This window comes from Nuphar pumila, chromosome 11 (assembly GCF_984573655.1).
Source record: "Nuphar pumila chromosome 11, dmNupPumi1.hap1.1, whole genome shotgun sequence".
NCBI lineage: Eukaryota > Viridiplantae > Streptophyta > Magnoliopsida > Nymphaeales > Nymphaeaceae > Nuphar > Nuphar pumila.
This window is the reverse complement of record NC_143259.1, coordinates 17,066,681-17,078,993: the sequence shown is the minus strand read 5'-3', so window position 1 is coordinate 17,078,993 and position 12,313 is coordinate 17,066,681. Positions and strand designations below refer to the sequence as shown.

The window sequence follows — 12,313 nt, the reverse complement described above, 5'->3', positions numbered from 1 at the left end:
AGGCCTTGAAAGTTTGGATTCCTTGGAAACATTGGCTATGGGAGGATGTGGTAGGCTTTCGGATTCTCTGAGGGACAGAATCAAGGTAACATCACTTCATTCGCATGGAGAACTATGTGCATCTATAGTTGTTTTACTCATCTATGATGGTTTGACTGAAAACTTGGCTACCAGGTTGACCACACTTTTGCTGACTGACCCATGATCCGATTTTGCTCAGGAGGCAGAATTTGAACATTTGTTTGACTTCTCGATTTCTGGAATCCTGAGCTTTTCGGAAACGGCAGATGCAAGAGGACTATTTTTTCTCCTTCCCAAAAGGTTCAACATAAGCAACGGCTATATTTACTTGGAAACAAGCGGGTTCTTTGAAGAGCTACGTGGAATGGCTGTTCACGTTGCAGTGGAGATAGATGGCAATTGTGTTTGTGAGGCCGCACAGCAACCTCTCTCTTTGTATAAGAGTCCGAGTGATTTGCCAAAGGATCTACCTGATGCGGTCGAACTTGAAGAGGATGATGAGGCGGAATGGTTTACAGAAAATGGCCTGAGGATGATCCGTGTGTCAATCGATCGTGGCCTCCTGTTAGGAGGAGATTTGGTGTTCGCCCGTGACTTTGACCATGTTGATTCCTCATATTTCCTTCGCAAAGAATACAGACCTCCTGCAGATGATGCATCGGTCTATTCAGGTTCTTCTGGAGATGATGCCTCAGTCGATTCAGGTTCTCCTGGACATGATGTCCCAGTCAATTCAGGTTCCCTTGGACATGATTCATCAGCTCAACATTTAGGAGCTGATGCATCAGGGCAATATTCAGCTTCTCCTGTAAGCAGGTGGTACTGTGCACTGGAGCTTTCTTATTTGCCAGCGAGAAAGCTTTAAAGGTCACGCAGGGGAACCAAGACAGATTAATGGTCAAATACAAATGAGGACGAGTAGGGCTGGTCAACTAGTGTGGCCATATTCATCAGCATCGTCTGCATCATATGGGTTCGATGTTCTTGCAAGTTTCTTTGGGTGAGGAAAACATACTGTAACAAGCCAATGGAAGTGCCCATGTGTTGGTGGTGAGCCCTACATTTCGTTGGGTCTCATAGGGAGCAAGGTTCTTTGGATTATCCAACTATAAATATGAAATATGTTTACCCGGTGGTCAACTGTGATGCAAAGTAACTATTCTCACGATCTAAACAATGGCGACTCGTTCTCATAGGATGAACAACCGAAGAGGAAAATTGGACATGGTTATCTACCGCGGTTAGGCATCCGGTGTTCCTTTCAAAGCCCCGTTGCTCCTCTCTGTTTTAGGACTGACTTGTGGAGGTAAGAAAAGAAGAGGAAATTCGGGCAGGGTCATCTTACACGAAGACGAAGCAATACCATCTTCACCACCACCTTCATCCTCACCACCCTTAGAGAGGGCCATCTCTCTAACTGTTCTTCACCTTCTCCATCCTCACAGTGCTAGTTTTACAAATTTATAAATATGTTTTTTTTTTTTTATATTCAAGCTGGGAGATAAAGGCTCCCCACCTTAACCAACAGTAGACATGACCTACTGAACCTCATCAATTATTCTCCAATCTAGAGGTTTGTCCTTGTACAGTACAATGCCCTCATCTACGATAGAGTAGTTCAAAAGAAAACATATCCTAGGTTCGACAATCAGTGGCGGATCAAACATTTGGTTCACAGTATGCATAGAATTCTGTTGAAATCTCTGTTGATGCCTCTTCCTCCCTGCACCCCCCTTGCTATGCTAATCCAAGTCCTTCAATTGCAATTAATCCAAACCTGTTAGTGAGTCCTTTGCACCATTGGTAGGAGTTCTTCTAGAACTCGGTTTTATGGGCTCATCTTGACTGCGCTGAACATGCTATATCCCACCGCAAGAAAGTGGCCAGAGCTATTCTTCATAGCCAAGGCTATTCTGGCCTGGCCCTCCCTTTGATCCGTAGCTAGCTATATGTCAGCGATGTTGTCTGGAGGGGGGGTTCCATTGATACGGTATGATACTAAATTTGTCCCAGCACGCTCTTCCTCCTTCCACAACAGCTTCATGTAGTTCTATTTACAGGAGGTCCAGACTCTATGAAACTCACTGTCCTCTATAATGTTTTCATCTTCATGGACAAAGACGGTTTCTCATCTTCTAGACATGCCACACACGACTATTTGAAAGGTTTGTTTCTAGTAGGTTGACAGCCATTTTTTCTTGAACTTGACCTTGAACCACCACTGCAGCATGTGGATCAGTGATGGGGCTTTTAGCTTCAATCTCCCAAGTTTGCATATAGGGATGGCAGTGGACCCGGGGAAAGCGGGGCCCCGCCCCGCCTTGCCCCGTTTGGACCGGGTATGAAGGGTATGAAACGGGGATGGAGGCGGGGATGGACTTACACTTTTCCCTGCCCCGTCTCATCCCGTCCCCGCCACGATCCTCGCCCCGCCCCATCCCCAGTCCTTCTAAAGGACGACAATAGACTACAGGGAAACGGAGCCCCACCCCGTTTGAACCGGGGATGGAGGACATGAAACAGGGATGAAGGCGGGGTGGAGGTTAAAATCCATCCTTGATGGAGGCAGGGATGGAGGTTCTAATCTTGAGATGGGGCGAGGGTGGAGACCCTGTATCCCCATGCAGGGATGGAGGTTCTAATCTTGAGACGGGGTGGGGGTGGACACCCTGTATCCCCATGCGGGGATGGAGGTTCTAATCTTGAGACGGGGTGAGGGTGGAGACCCTGTCCCCATGCGGGGATGGAGGTTCTAATCTTGAGACGGGGCGGGGGTGGAGACCTTGTCCCCTGCCCCCGCCCCGGTCCATTACTATCCCTATTTGCATATGATATTATCCCACAACTTAGCTGTGAAAGAGCACTGAATGTAAAACCCGAAAATTTTGCTACCAAAATATTTCAAATTTTGCAAATTTGGGCCTAGATCCACATTTCGGATCTAGGACCCATAAAAGGGAAATTAGGTATAAATGATATGAATCTCGATATAATAATAATAATAATAACAGTAAATAAATAAAATTTTAAGTTTTTTTAAAATTAATCCGAGGATCCACAGTCAGATCCAACTTGTGGATCCATATTGATTTGGGGCCGGGTTACGGGTCTCGGGTCCGGATCCGAGCCGCGCCCTGTAGCAGCCCTTTTAAAAGATAAGGGCAACCCGATAAGGGTTGCCCGATAGTGTGTAACAGAAAAAGAAAGGGGGCAGGAGGGGGGTTACGCAAGGCGTAACCACCCCCCCCCCCCATCTCGACATGGAGGGGGCCGATAAAAGGAGTGGAGAGAGGGGTTTTCCCTCTTCACTCGGGATCTCTCTCTCCCTCTATCTCTCTCTGTCGAGTTGGGTGTACATCGAAGGGGAGGAGGTCGCTGGCGAGCTGCGGCAACCCACATCCACCATCGCCGACCTCCAGCGAGCTCCCTGTCACGGCAGCAGCAAGGAGCAACCCCAGCCGGCCCTACCCACGCAACTGCAGCCTCCAATCGCCGGAAAAGCTTCAAAGAGGTACGGTGCTCCTCTCGATTCTAGGTGAGGGATCGAACATGGGTTCGATCCCGTGTAGTCTTTTGAGGTGAGGGTCCCTGGGGACCTTTTTGCATGGCTGATTGTTGTTTCCTTTGTTGCATCGTGGATTAAATTTTGTTTTGGGGGTTTCCATCGACCCTAATCCGAAAACCCTAACCTATGGTTTGGAGGTTTGGGGTTTCCATTGTGAAAGGGGGTCGGCTGAGGTAGGGGATGGCCACAGCCGTGTAGGTTCCGATTTAGGAAAAAGGGGTTTGCTAACAATGAAAGGGGAATTTAGGGGTTTTCGTTGTAGACCTCATCTAGTAAACCTATTGAATGATTTTAGGTCTAAAATTTTTCCTTAAGGGTTCTTAATGTGGGGTTCTCAGTTTTCGATTTTTAAGGGGGAAAAGTTTTGGTAAATCCCACAATGGAAACCCCAAAATCTTTGATTTGGGGTTTCGGTTGTCATGAAGGAGGGATTTGGGGATGATTAACGAAAACCCCAATTCAGCCGATTTGGGTCTTCTTGATTAGGAATCGAGGTATATGCTTATGATAAAAAAAAACTGTCTAATATATACTTGTTTAATATATCTGAGATGCCAACCATTCTTTGTTATAAGAATACAGAGTGTAATGAGTGTAAATTTCAGTATATTAGCACATCTAGATATACTTGTTTATGTCGATAACATGTAATACTTACATTCTCTTGTTCTGAGGAAATGACATTAGTACCCATTTTGGATTTTTTTTTCTTTTATTGTTGCATCACAACATTGACGGTCAGATGTATGGGTTGTACACAACCTAATGAAGAAAGAGTTCAATGACAGGTAATGGGATTCTGCTCTATGTTTAAGAATACATTGATTTTCAGTGTTAAGCATAAAGATGTTCAAAGTAATTACATATTGTACATTAACTTCTGTTTATAGTTTTAGGTCCACTGATAATGTTTGAATTTTTGGGGTATTAAATAAAATCAATTGTTGCTATATACTCACGGATATGGAGACTTTTCTGTAAGTATAAGACAACCAAATTTGGTTTAATAACACAAAATTGTGGCTCGGTATGGAACTTGTACATGGAAAACAGAAAATTTCCCAGTAAGTGTAAATGAAATTGCATATCAGAACTATGTATTGTATATTTTCCTGAAATTTTATTTCCAGATTAAAGCATGAATAGTGTAATACACTGCTGCTAGGTTCATGAACGGTTAAAGTCCGACAGAATCTTGCATGCATTACCTAATGTGGTGCTGTAGGCGGCCTATTGGCATAAGATGGGGCCTGAGTGTGGTTAAGCTCAAAGTTTGTAAGATGTAGCGTGAGATCATTGAAACATAAACTGAAAATTTTCAGTTGTGTATAATAGTGCTCATGTTACACTGTTTAGGGAGGAAGGATACATAAAGCTGAAAGTATATATGGAATGTATCTTGCTTGGATGTCTCTAGCTGAACATTATATTTTTGGTCTAATGTCCATGTGTTATTTAAAAGCTTGTGTATTGGATTGTATGGAAACACTTGCCGTGGAGGTTTATGCTTTCACTTGACTGTTATGATTATAGTACGCATGAGTGTGAGCATGATTCAATTATTAGTAAGTCTTCTTGAACATGTTCGCTTGATTTATATGTGAAATGGTACATGTACACTCATACATTTAAAGAAACCATGGATTTGGTTAATACCCATATGTGATGTAGGTAACACTCACATAGTGGAAATGCATATGAATGAGTAATGACATGCATATATATTTGGGTTTATGATTTTCATAAGTGCACATGCTTTTGACACTATTGGCCTAGTGTTACGAATGAAACACTAATTTAGTTTTATTATGTGATGCATGGATGGCCTGAATGGACCATCGTCGGCCTGGAGAGCCATGGGTTTGGTTTTATTTTACTTATGTTTTTAAATGCATCACTTGAACCACATAAGATGGTTTGGCACATTACTACACTGTTCTAGTAGTTTATACGGGCTGGAGGTCCGAATGGGTCCCCGCAGGGGAAGATGCGGGTTTTTCACTTTACTTTAGCATATGGTGTTGCAAACTTAAAAAATTAACTTAAATAAATATATAATAAGAACAATGTAATATACATTCTGGGATATCTCATCTGGAGTATGAGAATCTTGGATATCCGGTCTTGGAGAGACTGTGAGGATACAAAAACTCCGTGTGCTGTAATTTGGTCCCCTGAACCCGATATTGAGGTTCTTTCTCCTGGCCACAGTTTTATGGAGAGTCCGCCTCTTTACCCGAGAGTGATGTGTTTGACACAACTGTTGTTTATGATACCAAGGAAGTGGCGCTTGTGGGCGTGAGGTGTCCCTTGTGTCCCCGACATTAGATGTGGAGGTCTAATGTTCCGATGGATGGTGTTGTTTCCTGATATCGGTCGAGGGCTAAGTTGGAACCCAGTAATAAAATACAAATTGTGTGTTAAGCTACCCTGAGAACCTACTTGACCTCGGGGTTTGTACCTGTTTGGTATATCCGCGGGCAACTGTAATTAAAAAGAGGAACTTAAGGATGTGTGCATTTAATAGGACATGCATATGGAAAAGATGAAACTTAAATGAAAGATAACAGAAGAAATCATTCATTGCACATATTCATGCATTTTTCTGTTATGCATTAGATCATGCATGTTTGAATCATTATCTATATCATAACATGAGTTGGTGGTAGCATAGGATTTTCTTATTGAAATCATGCTGCAAGATTTGGAAATTTAGTTCTTGATATATGGTACTGATTTACTGTTCTTGATTGGTGAGCATATGTAATTGTTGGTAGGTATGGATATTCGAATGCTGTAAATTTTACATCTGCACTCACTCAAATCATTGCATGAAATCTTATCCATGTTTTTTCTCTCACCTGGTTTCTTTAGAAGTTGCTGTGCTCAGAATTTCGGTTCTGACACCCTACTTTGTTGGTTTTTCACAGGACATGGTGAACAGTGATGCTGGACTGACTACTGGGGATGGATGAGAGTCATACTTGGGCTTGTCAGCTTCAGCAGAGGACATAGTGGCTCTTTCTTTTGTCTTAGTTCTTCTCCCTTCTTTTCAGTTGTCGCTTTATTTTCAGTTGAATAAAACCTTGTCTTTGAAATTTTCTCTTACTCATAAATAAAAGAGTTGTAGTTGGTTTTTATGGATGATGATTGCAACTTCGTTTGTGGTGGTTGGGCTATCCAATGGAAAGTGGAACTGTGAGGACCCCAGATCTCTGGAAAGGTTTCCGCATTGAAAAAAAAATATTCCATATTTTTAAAGGGTATGGATTGGGGTCGTTACACTGAAGATCTATGCGGGTGTTGCTCTCCTTTTGATTACCACATAGAGGGTATCCGTTGGCAAGGTGGATGCCCATCTTCTTGAGCCTATCGAAAGTTATGAGCCTGTTTTCAGGAGCTAAATACAAGCTCCATGCTGCTCATGGGAGGTGGTGTTTGGGCCAAATATGATGTCTGCGTTCCTCTCTATTAAATTTGACACGTGTCCCTTCACATATGCTCTTACGAGAAATTTGCGAGCATTCTTTGTCGTACCATTGAATCACATCAGGTGAAGCAAATATAGATGGGGTGTGCCTGAGAACCCACAGTGGTAACCAACTACAAATATCCTCACGGTTCCGATAAATGAATAATGCTTCAAAAACCGAAAGATGCAAGTCATAGAATACCTTGGCATATTGTTCTGGGGTGATGTGCTCCACAATGCGATGTTGGAGCCAAGGGTCCATCCAGAATTTCGCAAAAGCCCCATTTCTAATCTGCAATTTCGTTTATGATTCAATAGATTTCCAACCCCACTGTATGCCTTTCTAGGCGTGGGACCCTCTGCCTCTTACTTTAAAGCATCACATTCTCTTTCGTTTGAGATACTTATTTCGCATGAACCTGGCCCATCTGCATCTAGAAATAATGCACTGTATCCCCATGAAGTCTAGGTTTGCCTGGTTCACCTCTTTGATTTTTTTGAGGCATATTCCTCATTCTAATTTTGGTCGACATATCTGGTTCCACTTCAGCAGATGAAGCTTAGGTGTGGGGTTGGTGCCCAACCATAAGAAATTGCTGAAAATTCGCTCCAGGCCTTTTTTGATGGAAGAAAGAAGTTTGGATGCCAACAGCCAATGAAGAGGGACACTGGCTAGCACATGTTTGATGAGATACTCTTCTGCGTAAGAGAGGTTTCTAGATTTTCATGTTGGCGTTTTCTGCAAAATCCAATAAAACATACCTGTAGTCGCCATAGAATGCGCATGCAAAGTATTCGTTATTCTTCTCAACCGATCGATGCCCACAATGAGCCCAAGCCTTAGGTCGACGGTGAGCAGGACCCTTTACCACATAAGCCTTATGTGGTATTTGGGGTAGGCTAATTGCTATAAATCTCTCATCATTTTCATGACAGCCTACCCCTTATATAATGGGAGAAATAGGCAACTACGTGAATGTGGTCTCTCCACATTCACGTAACTCCCAACCACTAACCCCATTACGTGGCCCACTAATGGTGTCAAACTGGGTCACCCTGTGGGTTGGATCCAAACCTATTATGTTCAACATTCTCCCACTTAACCCATTGACACAAAAATGCACTAGATCGATGTTTATACCGTTATCTCGATTTAATTTTTCATGTGGGTTTACATGCTACCCTTTATCACAATGATGAATCATATGAGTCATGAAGATGAATACTCATTTATGAAATATCATATTCTCATATACTACACTATAATTTACCTTCAGTGCTTAAGCATGTTGAAATTACCTTTATGAATAGGTTGATCACTTACCTATTCTATTGGTCCTTTAATATTGTTATTCTGTTATTCTCTCTAACCCATATAAAAGATCCTTTATACAAAATCAACAATACACAAAGTCATAGAGAATCAAATTCATATACACAAATGTGATCACATAATGTATTGTCATACATCAGAAGGAATAAAAAAGACCTATCCCCTTTACATGTTGGGAATACAATCTCGGTGCTAGCCCTTTAGTAAGGAGATCCACAGTCATTTTCTTTATTCCAATTGCATCAATACATACTAGATGATTCTCAGTCCTTTCTTTAACAACAAAGTATTTTAACTTCATGTGTTGACACGAGGTTGAGCTCTTGTTGTTATTTGAAAATGACACAACTGCTTTATTATCACAAAAGATCTTTAGTGGTCTCTCAATAGAGTCCACAATACTAAGACCCATAATGAAGTTTCTTATCCAAATGGCCTAAAATAAAATCTCATATAAAATCAATAATTTCTGTCCCAATGGATTTTAAAAATTCCTTCACTGTCCTACTATGAGAGATGACACCTCAAATATTCTTACTTACTCGCGATTGCAAAAACAACAAACTAAGATATTCAAACACTCTCACTTCTCATGAACATCATTTTAAGTGATCCCACTTCTCATAGACAACCTTCAGAACAAATATTCTATTCTCCGTATGAATGAAAGATAAATCACTCTATATGAGTTTTATATTGAAAAGGTAAATATGAGACCCCTTATTATTTACCTTTCTGAAACAAGCATAGTCACACCATTATCGTTCTACTTTGGTGGAAATGACAATACTCATAGTTGCTCCATCTTTTTAATTCACAAGGAATTGACTTTAGTTGGTAAAACGAGCAGATCATGTAACCAGAGGCAATTTAGCACTGTACCTTTCGGTACAGACATGCTTCATGTGCTGAAATACATATCTACTATTACACCATGTGTGAATTTGGAACACAATGACCTACTTTTAGGTAGAATCGATGTTTCATAAACTCATATAAAATCATAATAACGAATCTTAATATGGTCCAAAGAATCTTTAATCAACATGACTCAGATCACTTTGGTGATAACATGAATCAGTCAATCAAGATCTTTTATAGAAAGCATATCGAATTACGGAGCATGCCCATGCATACATGTAAATGCATGTATATTCATGACAAGATATACTTTATATCATCAAAATAAAAGTTCATGCTTCTACTTATATGCATAAACTAATTTTGCTGATAAAATGTCATGAATTTAGTCATAATTCATGCTTAAAACATCATGCATAACTTAACTAACGTATAACACATAAATTAATATGCATAAGTCATGCTTTCCATACAATAAATACTTTATAAAGTATGAAAAATAACAAAATCAAGCTCCTATGAGTAAAACCTGAGGTCTTCAACACTACAAGAAAATTGTTAATTAGCGACGGAAATTAGCGACGGATTTTTCCCGTCGCTACTTAGCGACAGATTAGCTAGAGATAGAATCTGTCGCTAATTTGCGACGGATTAGCGAAGAAACGACTTTTATCGCTAATCTGTCGCTACTTAGCGACGGATTAGCGACTGCATGTTTTTGTCGCTACTTTTGATTACAAGAACACCATTTTAGCGACGGATTTAGAGAGGGAACTCTGTCGTCGCTAATCCGTCGCTCATTAGCGACGGATTAGCGACAATATATATTTCGTCGCGGTTTTTGTATTTTGATTTAGCGACGGTTTAGCGACGGAATGTTTCCGTCGCTAAGCCGTCGCTAAATATCGCGTAAATCCCTAATCCCATCCCTCTTTCTCTTTTCCCTGTTTCTCTGTATTGCTCCCTCCCGCCCGTCGGCTCTCACCACCGTCCGGCCACCGCCGCTCGCCAGCCGCCGCTCCCCGTCCACCGCTCGCCAGCCGGCGCTCGCCAGCTGCCGCTCCCCGTCAACCTCCCGCCACCGTCCGGCGAAGCGCAGGTAATATTCTTCTTCTTCTTCTTCTTCTTCTTCTTCTTCTAAACGCAGGGGGTACGCCCCTTCCCTGCCGGAAACGGAGGGGGTTTAACCCCCTGCCGTGCTTTCCGGCAGGGGGGGTCGACCCCCTGCGTTTCCGGCAAGGGGGGTCGACCCCCTGCCTATGGCGGTGCCGCACTGTCGGCATCCAGCCCGATCCGGAGGAGGAGGTTCGCCTGTTGTGCATCTTCAACGCGCGGTCCCGGTACATTCCGCCGCTGCCGCAGGGGTACTACGGCAATGCGTGATAGTAATCCCGGCAGCTGTCTCGATAGCGGCGAAGCTCTGTGCGAACCCACTAGGTTATGCGGTGGAGCTCGTGAAGAAGGCCAAGGAGGAGGTGACAGACGAGTACATGAGGTCAGTGGCGGACCTCATGGTGCTCAAGGGCCGGCCTAACATCACTGTGGTCCGCACCTTCGTGGTCTCGGACATCAGGCATGCCGGGTTCAGCGAGCTGGACCTCGGCTGGGGAATGCCGGTGTACGGCGGTCCAGCCAAGGGCAGTGACGGCCCAATCCCCGGCTTGGTTAGCTTCTACGTCAACTCCAAGAATAACGAAGGGGGAGAAGGGATGGTGATCCCGATTTCCTTGCCTGCTCCAGCTATGAAGATCTTTGAACGGGAGCTCAAAAAGATGCTGTACGGACCCGCCCCGGATCAAAAGTCCACAGAACCTGTTTTTATCTTATCTGCTTTGTGAATAAAGATCAATTCATTGCCAAACAAATTTGTTATGAGATACCTACGTTGCCTATGTGATCTGTTTTGAAAAGAATTTTTGTTATGGATACCTATGCTGCCCATGTGATCTCTTTTTAAAAAAAATTTGTTATGAGATACCTACGTTGCATATGTGATCTGTTTTGAAAAGAATTTTTGTTATGGATACCTATGCTGCCCATGTGATCTCTTTTTAAAAAAAAAAAAGTTATTATGTGATCCCTATGTTGTCCATGTGATTAGCTTGAAAAAATTTTTGTAATATGTGTATATAAGATGTCCATATGGTTTTAAGTGTAGTTTGCATATATGTTGTCCATATGGATTTTAAGTTGAAATTTTTTTTGTAATGTATATATACAAGTTGTCCATGTTGTTCAATTTGTTAGTTTGTTAATGTCTACTGGTAGTTAGTTTTACTTCAATTTGTTTTCTTGAAATCTGGTTAGTTAGAGTATTTCAATCTATTAGTCTTTTATAATTATATTTTTCTTAGATAGATTGGTATTTAATGTTCTCACAATCAGTTAGTTAGATTAGGGCTATTTGAATTCTTTATGATAGTGGTGGTTAAACGGAGTTCACATCTTTTCTAGTAAACTAATTGATTGATTTACTATTCCTTTGCTAAGTAGTTCAGATTAGAAATTGTCTATGACTTTATGTTAGTCGACTGGTTCAACATGTTATAGCTGGTTTGTTAAATTAGCATCTTCTAGTTAGATTTGGCTTAACATATATACTATTTTTCTTTTCTCTTCTTTCAATTAGTTAGAGTTGTTTTAATTTGTTTTAATTTTTTTAGTTAGTGTTTCATCTTGTTTCATGATTAGTTAGTTTGTTACTTAATTTGTTTTGTTTTTGTGCAGATTTTTCAACGGAACCAACTCGTGCTCGGCCACCTGTGGTAAGTAAATGACAAAAACAATGCAAATCGGGTAAATACCCGTGGTGAGTAAGTGATGCAAACGTATCACATGTTATTTAATTTATTGAATGCAGCACTTTATTGTTCACACACTCACTTAGTTGTTGATATCTAGGACTGCTTTGTTGGAGTTCGGAGATCATGCTGAGCATGATTTTAATGTAGAAATATGGAAGTGTTCTTATTTTTGGAGTACGGAGTCCATGCTAAGCATGGTAGTAGTTAGTGAGATATTGAAGTGTGTTTGCTGCAGGTACATGTTTGCCATTTATTTG

At 41.6% G+C, this 12,313-nt stretch overlaps 1 protein-coding gene and 1 pseudogene across 1 annotated transcript; both read left to right on the top strand.

Moving 5' to 3' along the window:
- The first annotated feature begins 13 nt into the window (after positions 1-13).
- Positions 14-931, top strand: LOC149822113 (uncharacterized). The gene is made up of 2 exons (XM_089980558.1): positions 14-85; positions 221-931. The coding sequence occupies exons 1-2, from the start codon at positions 38-40 to the stop codon at positions 884-886; spliced, it is 714 nt and encodes a 237-aa protein (XP_089836684.1). The 5' UTR covers positions 14-37; the 3' UTR covers positions 887-931.
- Positions 932-10,511: 9,580 nt separating this feature from the next.
- LOC149822112 (benzyl alcohol O-benzoyltransferase pseudogene) lies at positions 10,512-11,090 on the top strand (annotated as a pseudogene).
- The last annotated feature ends 1,223 nt before the right edge of the window (positions 11,091-12,313 follow it).